We start from the raw sequence: 18,259 nt of genomic DNA, 5'->3' as shown, positions 1-18,259 counted from the left end.
ATTTGTACATACAAACTTTATTTTAATACAGTACAAACGTTTTGTCATATGATATGGGTTAATGTGTTATGTGTAAAAAACTTGACATGAACAATTTTTAACGATTCTTTTTAAATCAAATCAAATGTTTATTGCTCCACACACTTTCTTTTATAAGATTATAAAAAATAGGTTAAGAATGCATCAAAAAATTTCCTCATGCAGTTATAACGTTTAAGTGTATGACCCACTTTTTATACGCGCTGTATTATGTTGATGGTTAGCAAACTATTGTGTATTATATAAGGTATTTATTACCAATTGTACCGAAATATAGGTTAGAATCCAAGCGTGTAATTTAAACGTGCACCTTGAACTTTTTTTCCGTTACGATTTGCTATTCAGAGCGCTGTCATAGCGTATCAATCAACAATAGCACACATTGTGGTCGTGTAGATTGTCAACTTTCCGCTGTTTAAAAAGTGCATTATAAATTTTGGACATCAATTTAATATTCTGTGGAGGAGCACTATGGAATCTATCATAAAATGTATCGTGGTAAGTTTCTATATTTATATTAACTAGGAAAACTTTACGATGTCTGAACCATGTGCTAACGGGCTGATATTGTCAACCTTGGAATAATATGTAATACACACATAACAGTTACATGTTACTAATGTATCATTATTTATGTATCTATGTTCATTTGTTTGAGTGTCATTTAGAATTTAAGCACCTGTCCTTGGTGACTAGGAGTCACTCCTGCATGTAACTATAATATATGTTTTTCCATATGCATCATCCACGTGCACCAGTGGATCCAGAGGTTTTTATTAAAGGGGGACTGGTCTAAAGGGGGGCGGCCCCATCCCCCCTGCATCCGCTTAGGCCCTGACATTTCAGGTTTATGGGCTTGGTTTATGTTTGGAAGAGTAGCGAGGGTTTATATTAAATGATAATATTATTAAAGCAGTTCAATACTTGAAATTTCTTATTTTTGTGTCAATAATGATCAATAATTGTCAAGTGAACACTCGTTTTAATAAAACTGAATGTTGAGAATATTAATTAATGTTAGATATAGCATTTAATAATTGAAATTTATGTATTAAATTATTTTGAATATGAAAATCAATATGTACACAGACATGTCGCAAATAACTGAATTTTAAAAATTGTACTATACAAAAGAATAAGAATCATTATGGATGATTATCAGTTATTTCAAGTTATTTCCAGATCATACCAGTGGGAAATCCAGTGAACAAAACAAAAGAAAATTCAATCAATCTTCTTATGATACATGTACATGTAGAGTGCATCGAGAAAGTGAATAATAAAATATTACCGGTGACGACTCTGAGAATTTTTTCCCCCCAAATAATTGTTCATTTGTATCGAAATTATTTATTAATCGGTGTTACATGTATAATAAATATGCATGCAAATAAACGATGTTGAATGTTCAGTACTTATATTTATCCAGATAATTGATTTAGAAGCTTGTAAAATGAAATTTAAAAGATGATCTTTGCAGCATATTGATAAAAAACAATTGGAAAAAATCATGTAAAAACAAAATCGAGAGGTATTTCGGGTCACCAATTTTCGGGGCATTCCAATAATTGATCATAATTGATAGCGTCCTAGTTGAAATGGGACTCAAATTGAAAAGATTTTGTTTATATAGCTATATATAGTGTTTACAGGAGAGTTAAAATTTTGTCAATATATATTTCCGACTGATACGAAAAAGGGAATGCGAATTCACGTACAAACGAAATGGCACCCCGACAATACGGCAATGGTAGAAAAGTCATGTGTAAACTTCAATACGATATCATTACATTTTTTGGTAATAAACAATTCTAATAAACCTATCTTTCATTTTTTTTTTACTCTAAGCAAATATAGTATATATATACAACATGCTAGTGTTTAATTCAGCTTATGATTCATGTACTTTACAATATTTTTTTTATAGATATATGCAGTGTTTTTAATTCAGATAGTTCTTGGTAAGTATAATTCTTTACTGTTAAATTTATACATTCAAATTCAAAAACGTTTCATGAAAAGTAGAAGAGTTTGAAAGGAGCCGTTATCTGGTCCCTTTAATTTTGAAATAATTATCAAGATTTACATGATTTTATTCATAACCTCAGACACATAAGTAAACTAGTACGTAAATACAGTTGTGATAGAGTGTTAAATAGCTAAAAAGGTCATTGACATTGTATTCTATGGTTTTGTGTTAAAGTTATAATCTTTATTTTGCAGTATTTTTTTTTCTCTTAAAACGAAAAGTACACACACTGACATCTTTGTCACTGTTACACTGATAATTTTGGGTTTTCGTTTTCGCTGCATTAAATATGTTAAATCAAAAATATAATTTAAGAATTTTTTAAATATGCGAGAAATTTAATAGATAATGGATGTTTTGGTTTCGGGCTGCATTTGATTAGAAAAAAATGAAAATTCATGGACACAAAAAAAAAATCCTTTTTATACTCCCCTTTGCGTAACATATGCATGTATTATGGTATACCGTTGTCTGTCCGTCCGTCCGTCGTCAACATGTAAGCCAATAACTCAAAAACGCTTTAGACGTTGCGCACGATATTGGTGTCACTTTGGAAATATGGGTTAGATGGCGGGTTATTCAAATTCAAGCTCTCATCCTATACAATAAATATATATGTTGTGCATATCATTCGAAAGGAAATAAACCATAGAAATCAATAACATAGATGAAATTGTGCTTTGTCTACTTTTTGATGAAAAAAAATGCTCATTTCGATGCCTATAACGTCATTTTAAGGGTGTCCCGCTGTTACAATTTTGTTTAATGTGCGTCTTTGAAATCCCAGTGCGGATTCATTAGTAAGTAGAATGGTTTAAAATTTTACCAATATATTGTATACATTTAACGTTAAATGAAGTAATAGACGTTTTTTACTATAAGAGTAGGAAGAACTTCAGAAAAGTTTAAATAAAAAAGAGAAAAAATGTCCCAATTTGCTGCTTAACACGTAAAAAAACTTTCTGTCTTCAATTTCATAATATATAACATACGAAAATGGATTTTAATAATATCAGAAAAATTATACATGTTCCGAGGAAGCTATCTGAAGTAATCGTTATGTAACTGCGGTCTTATTTTAAATACATCGTCATTTTCCCCGTGTCCAATAAAATGTCCCGATGGACAAAATAACACAAAGAATAATTCAGAGGCTTTTTATCAAACGAAATTCTACTATATCTCAAATTTTTATCACCTGTTAACTGATATGAATGGAAAATACATTTAATTTCCTTTAAAATGATATGATATGTACTTTTGTTTGAGTTGCAGGTAGAAAATCCGAAACGATCTAAAATGTCCAATGAAATGTCCCCGTAACCGTAATTTGACGTTTGCGTTATAATAACGTTAAACTGTTTACGATTTTTCTTGCATATTTGGCATAACATAATTTCAAGAAATGGTCTGATCTATATAAAATAAAGTTCTCGATTAATATGTATCAAATTGTAGATCTTCATTGTTTCAAGGATATAAGGTGTCGAAATATTTAACTTGGATACTCCGGGATCCATAAAGACAAGGCCCCGGAGCTATAACAAAGAGAATACTTACTAATGACCACACCCCCACTTTATAAAAGCAAGAAACATTGAAAAAGGAAATGCAAACAAAAGTGAGACCTCCTTAATTATCCTCCTCAGCCAAGAAAATTAGGCAGTAAGTTTGCTATAATGTTGTCTTCCTTAAAAATTGTTTTACGTTGTCATTTCGGTGATTTTTATAGCAGACTATGCGGTATGGGTTTTGCTTTTGAAGGTCATACAGTGACCTATAGTTGTTAATTTCTGTGTCATTTTGGTCTCTTGTAGAGAGTTGTCTTCTTGGCAATCATACCACATCTTTTTTGTATATATATATTTCAATCATTTAACAAAACATCAAATTGTTATTTTGTGTTATTGTTGCATCTATTATTCTTCGTAAAAATAAAAAAATGTTCATGTAATAATTTTTTTTGGTTCAAATTCAATGAAATTTTGTATTTGCACCGGCTTGAAAAAATGAAACCATGTAAAGCACAACTTCAAAATCTCTGTACTTTAAGCGGCATTTCACATGAGTAGAATATGAGGTCAACGTTTGAAACTTTCCGTGGACTGACAACGTCAAAATCGTCGTTTTGTTAGGAACGTCGTGTAACGCTAAGTGGCACCAATACCGTGCGTAACGTCTTTAACCAATTTGTATGAAACTTTAGTGAATTGTATAAAAAATATCTATTGGCGGGAATTCATTTTCGTTTTTTTTTTAATTTTATATTTTACGTTTCCGTGTCATTGGAAATATACTGTAAATGTTTTGTATCTACGGAACAAACACTTTCTATAAAAAAGAAGATTTGGTATGATTGCCAATGAGACAACTGTCCATGCACAAAAGACCAAAATGACACAGACATTTTAAAACAACTATAGGTCACCGTACGGCCTTCAACAATGAGCAAAGCCCCGATATGACAATGTAAAACAATTCAAACGAGAAAACTAACGGCCTTATTTGTATAAAAAATTTACGAAACACAAATATGTAACACAAAAACAAACGACAACCACTGAATTACAGGCTCCTGACTTGGGACAGGCACTTACATAAATAATGTGGCGGGGTTAAACATGTTAGCGGGATCACAACCGGCCTCCCCCTAACCTGGGACAGTGGTATAACAGTACAACATAAGAACGAACTATAAAAATCAGTTGAAAAAGGCTAGTTCATTCTGTGTAATGACGATCACGAAGACGGCGAATGAAATTTTAAAGTGCATGAATATTACCGATCCCCTCTTATCTAGTGAATTAATATAGTCATAAAGCCGCATAATTTTGAATGTTCCCGACGGACATCAATCGAAAATGGTCTCCCAGACTGAGTATAAAAAAAAGGTGTCGTAGGCTTGTTAGCTGCATTCTTCATCGATGGCAACTTAATTTTTATTTTTTGCACGTGTTGTGTTAAAATACAGTCACACAGCACCATTTACCTACAGTGAGGGTATTGATTGAGCCGGGGGTTTGGGGTGGGGTGGACTTAATTTCTTTATCCCCTGTTTTTAGAATGTTTTTCTATTTTCTTTGCATGTTTTGCTTATTATTCTAAGCACCCTATTTTTCTCAATACCGTATTGTTGTGCCTATTATATTTTCAAAGTTACATGAACACGGAAACACGTAAAATAAAAATTGCAAAAACGTTGCATTATGCATTCTATATTATTTGTTTCCCCTTATTCAAAATCTTTTGTCCTTTATTATGTATCGGTAACCCCATATGAATCCTTAAATATGTATTTTTTTTGTTCTTTCAGGAACTCCATCTTGGAGTCTTTCGTCAAATCCAAACACATTCGGTAAAAATTTTGATTTGACTTGTTCATTTTGTAAAAATAACAGCCAATCAAAAGGCAATGGTAGTACTGACATTCACTCTCTAAACGGAGAACCTGTGGACAATATAAACCAATTAGAAAAGCAGCATACAGTTCACCGGATGTACACATTAACCACTTCCGCTTACAATAAGGATGGAGTCAAAGTGCAATACGATTGTCTCCATGGCAACAACAGATATGAACATGTACTGAATATGACAATTGAATCATTTGAGTGTAAGTAAACAAAATAACGAACGCATTAAAAGTTTAAACATATCAGATTGTTTTACAACATAAAATTAACTTATATAGCAAAATTTTAGAAATGCATGTACATGTATACGTAGAAGATTTAGAGGATAATAATGGGGGCTCTGAACACGGAAACAGGTAAAATAAAAATCGTAATAAAACGTTGCAAGAAAAAAAAATGAGAAAAATGAAGCACGGCTGACAAGAAATTAAATCGAAATATTAAGGAAAAAAGTATTAGTAGTTATTACTCAGCCGTACTTGGAGATAATGTAGTCTTTATCAATGGACATGAAGACCCTGCATTCACCTTTTAGGGTCCCCTAGTTGCAACTGATTTGAAAGAAAAATAATTTGATAACAATTAATATCCTGGGAACACACAATTTAAAGCAATCTCCGGACTGACTTTTAATTTAGTCCAGGTTTACGTTTTAATCAAATGCGGGACAAGCACGAGAAATTAAAGATTACCGACACGAAACACGGAAAATAAATGAGGGGGACGAAGCACGCACGTCGAACCAAACACGATAAAACGGGAAATAAAACGTCAAAACACGAAAAGACGTGAAATAAAAAGACCGAAAACTTTGCACCAAAATAACACTTTTAAAATAAAAAATAAACAAAGTATACCTGTCTGTCCGTCTGTCCGTCTCTCCGGCCGTTGTCAACATGTCGGACATTAACTAAAAAACACTTTAACCAATATGCATGAAACTTTGGTGAATTGTTTATATTTATTAACAGCTGCCTTTCGATTTTCATAAAAGAGTTGTAGGGTTTTATTCATAAAAAAGGGGTATTTTCCAGTTTTCAGACAATAACTGAAAAATGCTTTCAGTACTTCTCATGAAACTTTTGTGAATTATTTATAACTATCGATGTCATTTCCCGATTGATTTTCATAAATTTCAAATATGACATTTAAAGAAAAAAAATTGAAATTTATTTGATTATTGTCTGACAACAGATTTCCTAATAAGCATTGCGCAACAGCACAGTGTATTGCACAACAGCAAGAAATTTTTAATTGAATAAAACTTCAATTCATATAACCGATTTCAAGTTTTTTTAATACATTTATTCAGAAACCTATAATATATCAAATATTTAATTACTATCCAAATTCAGACCTGTATCAAGCTTTCATGTTGTGTCCATTTATGCCCTTACTGTTCATGGATCATGGACCTCCATGGGCGTATCCAGCCTCGCTCAGCGAAGCCGTTTATTTATTATAACTTCTTTTCTATCACTTCTAGATATTGCCAACACCAATAATGTTCACCAGTTAGTTAACAATGTCAACAAAGAAGATCTATTTTCAATGACATTTAGAAATTTTACAGAGATTCCTCAGTGTGCAGTGATGTATGGGGTAAAAATTTATTTTACATCTTGTTGTTTTATTATATATAATTTTTTCCTACAATTATAGTGATGCAATACTGTAATTCAGTGGTTGTCGTTTGTTTATGTGTCACATATTTGTTTTTCGTTCATTTTTTTTTTAACATAAATAAGACCGTTAGTTTTCTCGCTTGAATTGTTTTACATTGTCTTATCGGGGCTTTTTATAGCTGACTCTATGCGGTATGGGCTTTGCTCATTGTTGAAGGCCGTACAGTGACCTATAGTTGTTAATGTTTGTGTCATTTTGGTCTTTTTTGGATAGTTGTCTCATTGGCAATGATACCACGTCTTCTTTTTTATATTTTAGATTTCTAATTGGTAATGGGATACATGTTAAACTCTATTATACATAGACAAAAACACAATATGTGTATCGGGTTGCAGTTTAACCATACAATGTATGGTAGTGTCCGTTTTTTTAATTGATTTTTTCTCATACGATGTATATTCAATACTATAATCTCTGCCATCACAAAAAAAATACAGTTATTAAGGTGAACCTGAAAAATGATTGAATGTCATATTAATCATAATGAAAAATGATTTCGACCATTAATCTAATTCCTTTCTAGATACAAATCCGTAATATAACTGAAAACTAAGTCGAATATTAAATCGCATATTTAAAATTGTATTTAAAGATACAGAAATTACGTTATCTCCGATACGTGTAAAGTCAAGTTGAAAAAAAAGGTAAATGTTAAAATAAGAAGAGGTGGTATGAAAGCCAATGAAACACTTATCCACTCAAGACCAAATGACAGCGAAGGGAACGACCAGATGTGACCGTACAACCTTCAACAATGATAAAAAAACACATATTCAGCCATACAACACACCGGAAGGACAATTGTAAAACAATTTAACGAGAAAACTAACGGATTGATTTATGTTCTAATTAATTAGCGTGAACACTATGATATACAGCAACAAACGGCAACCACTGAATTACTGACTCCTGACTCGGGACAGGTACATAGATACAGAATATGTCGCGCTTAAACACGTTTTATGACACCCAACAATCCCCCTGGCCTTGACAGAGGTGTAGTGGCACAATATATATATTTTAACAAACATAAAAAATCAGTCGGAAAGGGCTAAACTCAAAAGGTTTATACAAAGTTGAAAAAAAGTAATAAATACCCAGAAGGACGTGGCAGGATATTTATACATCCCCACAATAACAAAAACACTAAAGTACAAATAACAACCAATCAAAAACCATGTATCTTATAATGACTAAGGTATTGAAGGTCATATTGTGGTGTCCGACATGATCATTCATATAATTCCCTTTTAGAGGTCATCCTTCTTATTACTTATAAGTAAGTCAGCTTTTGTTTTGCAAAATGTGTACTATTTTCCTTTCCGTTCATTAAAATAATATTTATAATATAAAGACACAAGGAAATACAAAAATACGTAAATCACGAACACGGTATACAGGCAGAGCTCCAGATAAGCTGCATATTTGCGTGATCACGCAATACAAATAATAGAAAACCCAATGCAATTGCCCATTGCAGGGTTCAATAACCCAATTAATTCAAAGGAAAACCCAATTATATGCCAAAACCATGAGTTCTCAACCCCTTTGTTGGCTACCGTTTGCGTTATTTACCCTTATCTGTTTTCACTTGTTGCGTAAATCTATTTTGATTGTATTTATAATTGGAAATGTCCTTTCGTTCTAAAAATAGTTCCCTGCATCAAGTACCTGAAATGGGTCTCTGTTGGAATTTTCCCTTGCTCAAAAGGTACACGTGTTTTTGAAATCATTTCGATTTTCTCGGCGTTTATCCAATTAGCGTGTGTCATGTTGTCATATTTTTTTCGAATTGCTCGAGATTTATCATTACATACAATGTATTAAAACGAAAGTGAATATCCGAAAAAATATTGAATAGAAGCATGTTTTCAGCTTCCTTTGAATAACTGAGGGAAAGATATGATGATAACAACACTCAGCCAGTGTTTTTAGGAAGTGTCTGTCGAACCCAATGGCGTGTTTGCGTACCTTAACGAGAACATTGCTAATAAACACGAGACTTCGTCAAAAACTGAATCAGTTGCCAGATCTGGTTAGAAAATGTGAAAGGCCAAATCAATTATGAAATGATATGTAATTGTAAACCAAAAGTTTTAATAAGGGATAACTTAACCCAGATTTATGTTAATTGAATAAAAAAAAACATTCAGGTATAATTAGAGTTTATATACTATTTTTTTTTTCGTTTTACGGTTAATGAGTGAATACACACACAGGCATTCCTCTCAGACTTTTTATGTAAAGGTATATAAGAGAAAAATAGATCTGAGGCAAGTGCCTTGGAATACACATATCCGTTATTTACAGTTTACATAAATTGTGAGAAAATACAAAACTGGCAGAAGGTTTGAAACGGGACATAAATTAAACCTACAATTGCTCGTCATTGAATTAAGAAAATAAAATAGCAATAGCACATATATTATTCAAAGAAAGAAACATATTTAAAATGGAAAAACATCCGGGGTTGATATTGCCTAAATATTAAATAGTATTTTGATGAAAAAAACCAATACATTAAGGAGCTTGGTGGTGAAAACCCCAATTGGATATTAACACGAGGGGTGAATTGGAATTGATAATGCAATTAAAAACCTGTATCACCCAATTACATAAGGAAATGGTGGGTAAAAACCCCAATTTGTGAATTCTTATCTGGAGCTCTGTATACATCTTGCCATTGTTTGATTTATCAAATACAATTATTACCGGCGTTGTCGTAAAATATTGGAAAAAAACAAAAAGAAATAGTTGCAGGATTATTTGTTACCTTATTTAATATTCATTAAAACGTAATTTGTGCGCAGTTTGTTGATGCCAGGAGTATATGAAACTGATATTGGTTTGATTTGTCATACTTACCGATGAACCCATCAATTTTTTAAAGGAATATGATACAAAACGTTATTTTTGTATGTTTTCTTGTCTATCATATTACAAATGTACTTGTATCACATTATTTTATTAAAAAGAACTTGAAGACACCAACAATGCCAACTTCCAAGCAAGGACTGAAGCTCACAAACTCAACAATCAGGACTTCGGGACTGTCCTGAGAGCCGACAACAGGCAGGACTTCGGGAATGTCCGGAGAGCCGACAACCTTGCTTCGGAAGTTGCAACAATGCATAGATACTAGGTCGTAGGATATAATTTCTACCACTGATATGGACATAGTTATAAAATAAACTCTTTACAAAAATTTGAATTTGACGAAAAATTTTAAAGGCTTTACTACCCCAGGAAAAGATTACCTTACCTTTATTTGGCAAACACCTTTTTGAACTTTCGGTCTTCCATGCATATTAAATTTGCCTTTCTGGAGTTTTGCATGCGAGCGATGAGATTTGTGTAGACGAAATGCGAGCCTGTCGTACACAATTTTAATTTTCGCTACTGTAATAAGTTCATGTACAAAGTATACACAAGAACCTCATTTGCAAAAAAGTAAAAAGGCCAAACAAAGACGAAATTGAAGAGAATCGATGAGCAGCAAATTCACTGTGAGTATAATTGTGTAAACTAATTCAGTTAATATACAATATGCATGTATGTAATATCATTTCTAAAACTTTTCAGCCAGCAGATCATTCCAAAGAACTAAAATCAACCCCCGATTCACCAGGTCAAGCTTACAGAATATACCTTCCCGAAACAGCCATCAAATCAAAGTGCCCGAACGTACTGACAGTCACGTGTGATATAGGAGAAAGCAAAATAGTAAATACTCTACGACCAGCTAACGATGATTGTCTGCCGCATACAGCAAAACACGCTGGTCAAGGTAAAATATACATAATCTATTTATAACAGGGGCGGATCCAGTCATTTTTGAAAAGAGATTCCCAACCACGGATGAAGGAGTGTTAAACTATTATGTCCCCATTTAAATGCAATAACGGTCAAAACAAAAGCGTTCAAACCCCCGGATCCCTATTACTCCTCAGCTGTAATATGTACAAAAACTGTCCAAAAAAAATCCTAATGAGTATGAAAAACGCATAGACGATTTAAATTGCATACACAAATTAATTAGGGTTACACCGTTAATAATCAGTCATACAAACACGGAGGGAAATCAATTGTCAAGTTGTTATCTATGTACATTTTTTAATGCGTGAAAACAGTTCTAAAAAAAATGTTTATATTGACATTTCGAACAATAATTTTCCAGTGAGAGGTTTAGCTAGCTATAACAGAATTAATCCATCATTTTTCACATAAGAAAATGCCTGTACCAAATCAAGTATATGTCAGTTGATATTCATTCGTTTGATGTGTTTGAGCTTTTGATTTTGCCATTTGATTAGGAAATTTCCTATTATAATTTTACTGGGAGTTCAGTATTTTTGTGATTTTACTATTTACAATTACAACGTAAAGAATTGAATGTGATTTAAAATCAGCACAACTCAAGTCTCATACATGATTGTGACAAACTGATAGACTTTTTTAAACCATAGATCAAAAACCTTACACTAGCGAAAGTGTGCTTTTTTTAAACTTAATACTTTCTATATGTATCTTTCAATCTTAAATCTTGTAAAGTATGTACACATTCTGTCCTTTAATTTTTTAATTTGAGTTTTACGGATGAAGGGGCACCCAGGAAAGTATTTCGGGCCAATGGAAGGAGAAGGTATAAGGCAACTTTTTTGCTTATGAATTCAAACATCGAACAAAGGCAACATATACCGCTGTTTAAAATTCATAAATAGATTGAGAGAAAACAAATCCGGATTACAAACTAAAACCAAGGTAAACACATCAACTATACGAGGGAAATAACGAAACAACAGAAACACTGTAGTGCAGCAAAAAACGAACGACAATGCAACATAAATATAAACAAACTATTAAATATCAACTGCCATATTCCTGACTTGGTACAGGACATTTAGAAAAAATGATGGATTGAACCTGCTTTTGTGGCTAGCCAAACTTCGCGATTTACGGCAATGTCAAAAAGTATTATATATCTCTACCAAATATATTGTTCCCAAAAATAAAACATTTACAAAGTTACTGAAATGTATCAATGATATTAAGAATTATGTTTCTCGGAAGAAATATTTCATTATCAATTTTGTATAAAAAAGCATAACACTGTATAATTCTCAATCTGATCCTATAACCACGCTACGTTTCTCTCACGGTCTTATTAACTTTCTTATTAAAAAAACCTTTCTGGATTCCTACGATATTGTCCACAATTTTACTGTAGCATTTTTTTAAGAAAATTAAAAAGCTATGACTGAAAAGTCATTGGCTGATGTAATAATAAACAGATAATACAAAGGGAGTAACCATTTGGTATTTCTATGGGGGAGGCGGGGCTAGGATTAAATTAAAAAAAAAGCAGGACAGGTGGATGAGCAACTTGGCAAAAAAGTTCAGGATGACAATTTAAGTAAAAAACAAACTATTACAAAAAAAAGAGGACCACATACAAAATCAAAAGGCATGACGGAGTTTAAAAACATATGCAGGACGAAATTCTTCATCTAAGCCCCCTCCCCCTCCCCCTCCCCCACTAAAAATGAAACGATAGCTCCATTACAGAATGCAGTGTTACAAGATCTTTGTAAGCAAAGCATGAACACATGATCTGTATTTTGAATGGGTGTTTTTGCATATCAATAATTCAAATGTATTCTAATGAATCCTATTTATTTTTAGGACTTCAGGGACAAGAAAAAGACCAGACAATTGGACACTTTGGACTGGGGATATTTATAGTAGTATCAATAGTGTTCGTTGGTGGTTTTATTCTTGGGATCATCATCAAGGAATGTAATAAATGCAGAGGATTAAGATAAATCAGAAATTTAACATTCAAGGCAGCTTTTCAAATTGACATTTTGCTTACAATGAGACAATGTAACTTCAATAGAACATTTATTATTGAGATATAGAATACATTGCAAAATTTAGTATTACTTCAACGGAGCACATTTATATAAAAAGCACCATGCCTTTTCGATCAAATCAAGTTTTACCATTTTAGGAACTGATGCAACAAATAGAAAATGTCAAAAGCTAAAACATTCACACTCCGTCCATACATCAGTGTAGAACCATTATCATTACAATTTTTATTTTATTGCTTGGCGTCAGTCGTCATCGTGCGATGTCAGTTTGTCCGTCGTTGTAAACTTTAATTTACAATCTTTATCTCCAAAACAGCCGGGCGAACTGTTATCAAACTTTTATATTGGATATTGTTGAAAAGTTGTCCCCTGGTACTTAGTGTATTAACACTCAATGTCACTATGCTAAAATAAAACAAAGGGGTTAACTGCAATTTATGGCTTATATCAACAGTTAGAGAACCATTTTAGTTGTCTTTATTTTGTACTGAAATCATGAGGAAAATAGAGAAAAATTGTCAAGTCAATAACAATTTTAAGCAAAATAATATCTACAAAAAGGCCAATATGTCCGATATCATGACATTAGCTGGTTGTTTGAAATTGAACATCAAAATTGATTAGCAACACAAGATCTACAAGACTGCAAAATGAACGAAAATTTTTGTTACATTGGAACTCTTTATAGAGGTTATTGGCCTTAATTGAAGTTTACTTATTTCCAATTTTGTCTCTTATGTTGAAATCTAATGTCTATTAAAGGTGCGTAGACACTACACACAGCCAAACATAGATCGGGCTCTTTGAAGTTTCACGTTATTAGTTATATAATTGCTTATTTTTTCTTTACTGATATCAGTATCAATCTTTTTATTTTTCATCAAGGTAAAAGAAAATAGAATTATAGTAGAAATTGATTAAAAAACATCACGGGTAGTCCTGTAAACTTGAAAGCTAAAATCATCAAGAGATACAAATGATTTTGAAAGAAGTCTGCAAGACGGAAATACATCGGAATGACCTACACAATTTAACGATTCAACAAACTTGTGGTAGCCTACTAGCTTGCAATTGGGACATTCAATAATTTTGATTCAACGAAATCTTCAATTTTTACTATTTTAACATATTTGAAGAAAAAAATAAGAAAAGATGATGTCTGATAATATTTGACTTATTAGTTTTCAAAATTACATTTACAGTGGAGTCCCCGGTGTCCGCGCGGCCCGTGATATCGCGCATTAGCCGATTTCGTCCTATCAACACAGTTACACATACAAAATCGTTCTTGTTATTGTTTTAGCCTTCCGAAGAGATAAAAAACAATAAAACTGATAAGTTCAAGAATTAAGTAATAACTGCAATCCCGTGATTTACCATATTTGGCCAATTTCCATTAATAAAATTACATCATCAGATTATTTTTGTTTTATTTAAGTCAAATTAATATCAGATTGAAATATTTTTTGCTCTGCATCCTTGGAAGTGTGTTTGGTACAATCTCAGCTATATTTCGTAGTATAAAATCTTTCCTTTATTTCAAATAAGCTATTTTTGGAAGACATGCGCGAAATCACCGGACTTTGGAGTAACTCTCAGAACAGGGGTTTTCCTAATTTTGGACACACATTACACAAAATCTAAAGGATGAAACCATACAAACAGAAGATTTTATGAAATAAAAGTATGTTATGAATGTGTTCACACAAAATTATCCAATTATTGGTTTTATCAGTTGAATGAAGTGAAGTCATAAGTCTTAGGTGCGCGGATACACCGGACTGCACCGTACAGAAAGTTATGTCTTTTCCAATAGATAGTATCTGTGCTATATTAGATAGCTGATAGTTGGTTAGTGTATTACATAGTTAATTGCTGTTTTAAATAATTCATTAATGTATTTGATAGTTAATTGCTTTATTAAATAGTAGATACCACTTTTAGTTTACTTTATTTTGAAAGACTATGACTATAAAAAGATGTGGCATGATTGATAATGAGACAACTATTCACCAGAGACCAAATTATCGTATAAAAGAGAGGGCCGAAAGATACCAGAGAGAGAGTCAAACTCATAGATTGAAAATGAACTGAGAACTCCATGGCTTATAATGAAAAGACGAACAGACAAATAATAGTACAGGAGATACAACATAGAAAACTAAAGACTAAGCAATACGAACCCCAAAACAACTGGGGGTGATCTCAGGTGCTCCGGAAGGGTAATCAGATACTGCTCCATCGTGTTTGTTTTGGTATTACAAATCCGGTAAGTAGTCTAATTCAGTAGGTCACATTCGTGAAAAGGGAATAAAAGAGACTTTAAACTTTAATCTTCACAAAACTGTTTCCTTACAAAGAAGGAGAAGGTAAATAGAAAAAATGAAAAAAAAATCTTATGTCACAAAAACACAACCAACAATATAACCAAGAGATAAGGAGGTATGTTTTATCCATACAAATATCTTCTAAACCTAAATTTTATGCAAGAATAATATTGTGGTTAAGCAGATGACAATTTTGTTTTATTCTGGATCCAGATTTTTTTTGGAAAAAATAATTTGATTAATGGCTTCAGAAAACTAACAGGATATTATGATCGCACTTTGCACTGACACTTTTGTCCTGACTCAAACAGAAAACCATAACTCCCCCCTTCAACTTAAATAGTTGCTCCCTATAGAAAAAAGTCAAGCAACAGTCCACAAACACTGCATTTAACTAAAGACTTTTGACACTACTTTGAAAAAGATAAGCGGAACTCGGGTGGAGTGTCCACTCCTCTAACTGCATCGGTCATGCTACCTTTACAAATCTAACATGCATTTAGGGAGAAAAATCTGACCTTTTTTTCTCTCAGTGTATTTAATTGCGCAAAAAGTACAATAACAAAAATACCGAACTCCAAGAAATTCAAAACAGAAAGTCCATTATCACTGGCCTTGAATGGCAAAATAAAATGATAAAACACATCAAACGAATGGACAACGACAATCATATTCCTTACATGGAAAATGTGCAAAAAGTAAGATAACAAAAATACCGAACTCCAAGATAAATTAAAAATAGAATGTCCTTTATAACTGACCTTTTTAGCGAAATGAGGAGTGGAAACACATCAAACGAATGGATAACAACTGTCATATTCCTGACTTGGTACAGGCATAACCTTCTGTATAAAATGGTCGATTATCCCTGGTTTAATAGCTAGTTTACCCTAACGCTTGTATGAAAGTCGCATGGAATTCCATTATATTTAAAACAACGTGTGGGCAAAACAAAAAGACATATTGGGTAAAGATGTTCAAGATTTGGGTACATCACTGTGAGCAATCAACATTATATTATAATCTGAATCACAATTAGAAAACATTACATTAGAGTGTGTACTAGTACGACGTAAATAAACTCATCATAGATACCAGGACTAAATTTTATATATACGCCAGACGCTCGTTTCGTCTACAAAAGACTCATCAGTGACAGTCTAATTCAAAACAGTTAGAAAAGCCAAATAAAGTACGAAGTTGAAGAGCATTGAGATCGAAAATTCCTAAAAGAGTTTCCAAACACAGCTAAGGTAATCTACTTGAGAAATCTTTAAGCTAAATTGGTAATTTGCTAAACACATATTTGCAAAATTATGCTGTTATATCTTTGAAGTGTTATTGTATGTGGTCGCTCAATTGTAGTTATAGAAACCCGATGAATGTTCCTAGCGAAAATCCGTTCACTACAAGTGAATTGACTTCTTTTGAGCGGTAAATTGGGAAAATAGTAAAAGTCTAATGTTTAAAACTTTGTATGACTGGTAATTTCATTTATATTACAAATGTTTAGAATCTTAAATCAGGGGCCGTGTCATCGAAGGTGTCTTAGTAAGTTTCTGTTAGAACTAAGCTTTGTCCTACGATCGTCTTAACCGTAATATAGAAAAGATCTTATCAACGGATATGACCTTATTTTGGTCCCAACTTTAGGACAACTAATAAGTCTTAAGACCACTTTTTACCGACCGTGCGGGGGCTGTACAACCAGTCAAAGTAGTTAAAACTTTCATTTGTCGAAGACCATTTTAACTTTTGGGATATCTTAATGATGTCTTAGCATATAAATATTATTGATTGATATGTTTGTATATTATTGTTAAAATTAAATAAAAATGATAATTGAATAAAAATATTCAAAATAATTCAGTTTGTAGAATTTGAACGATGCCTGTCAAATTCTGACTTCTCTTTTTACTCATTGTATAGGGTTACGGTAAAGCAATACAGCATACACATTTATATCTAAGATAACACGAGATTCCCATTTGAACTAAAAATCTAAAGAGTTGGCACTTTGAGTTCGTCTCATCTTATTGTTTACAACTTAACATATAGTTTACTGTGCAAGAGTTGATATGGCACTCTACCATACAAAAAAAACCACAATAATGTATTACAGTTTATTACATTGGAATGCCATGTAGAACTCTTTCCAAAACAATTGCATCATTATACGGCCTTGGAAAAATTGCACTTATTTTAGGATAGGACACCTTTGTTAAGAATTTCTTATGATACCTTCGATGTACTGTCTGAGATATAGCATAAGAGATTCCTAAGACTGCCCTATAATTTGTCCTACGATATATCTTAAGACAAACCTTATGACACTTTTGATGACACGACCCCAGTCTCGTACTCGATGTTTAATTTTACTGTTGGTAAAAAAAATCGCTTTTTAAGGGAATATTGACAGATACTTTTGGAAAATATTTACTCATAATTCTGAAATTGAAATCAAAGTGAAACATAACACTCCATGGAGATAACTCTTTGAAAATCAATTGAACCCTTTTAACACGTTCTAATGTTAAGGATGTATGTTGTTGAGGAAACGATGATAGTCCGCCGAAAAGGGGAGAATAAATGGCTGACCCGTGTTAAGAGAGAGCCATATCTCGTGCACGTAAAAGACACCCTAGTTTATTTCGAAAAAGAGCAAGCTTATGCCGCTACAAGGCAGCACTCCCATCCGCAAAGTGGAAAAGTATTACTATAAGTTGCAATAATTTCCCAAATCCACTGTAAATAAATGAGTTTAAATTAAACTAATGAAATATTCAGCTTCTCAATGATAAAATTATTTTAATCAAACTGCTTGATATCCTATGATCCCCCCAACAAACCAAAAAAATAACATGTATAAGGAGTGTGATTCATTTTTTTTTT

The 18,259-nt window shown here is 32.5% G+C and overlaps 1 protein-coding gene and 1 long non-coding RNA gene across 2 annotated transcripts; both read left to right on the top strand.

Annotated features, from left to right (window-relative positions):
• Positions 1-225: 225 nt before the first annotated feature.
• LOC134694603 (uncharacterized) lies at positions 226-5,453 on the top strand. The gene is made up of 3 exons (XR_010102560.1): positions 226-537; positions 1,967-2,000; positions 5,382-5,453. It is a non-coding gene; the product is annotated as an uncharacterized LOC134694603 (long non-coding RNA).
• Positions 5,454-5,459: 6 nt separating this feature from the next.
• LOC134694602 (uncharacterized) lies at positions 5,460-13,901 on the top strand. Its single transcript, XM_063555634.1, has 4 exons — positions 5,460-5,681; positions 6,968-7,083; positions 10,750-10,954; positions 12,850-13,901. Exons 1-4 carry the CDS (start codon positions 5,564-5,566, stop codon positions 12,987-12,989), a joined length of 579 nt encoding a protein of 192 aa, XP_063411704.1. The 5' UTR covers positions 5,460-5,563; the 3' UTR covers positions 12,990-13,901.
• Positions 13,902-18,259: the final 4,358 nt, after the last annotated feature.

The sequence above is a fragment of the Mytilus trossulus genome, chromosome 13 (genome assembly GCF_036588685.1).
Source record: "Mytilus trossulus isolate FHL-02 chromosome 13, PNRI_Mtr1.1.1.hap1, whole genome shotgun sequence".
Taxonomy (NCBI): domain Eukaryota; kingdom Metazoa; phylum Mollusca; class Bivalvia; order Mytilida; family Mytilidae; genus Mytilus; species Mytilus trossulus.
This window is presented reverse-complemented; position numbering and strand designations above follow the sequence as displayed.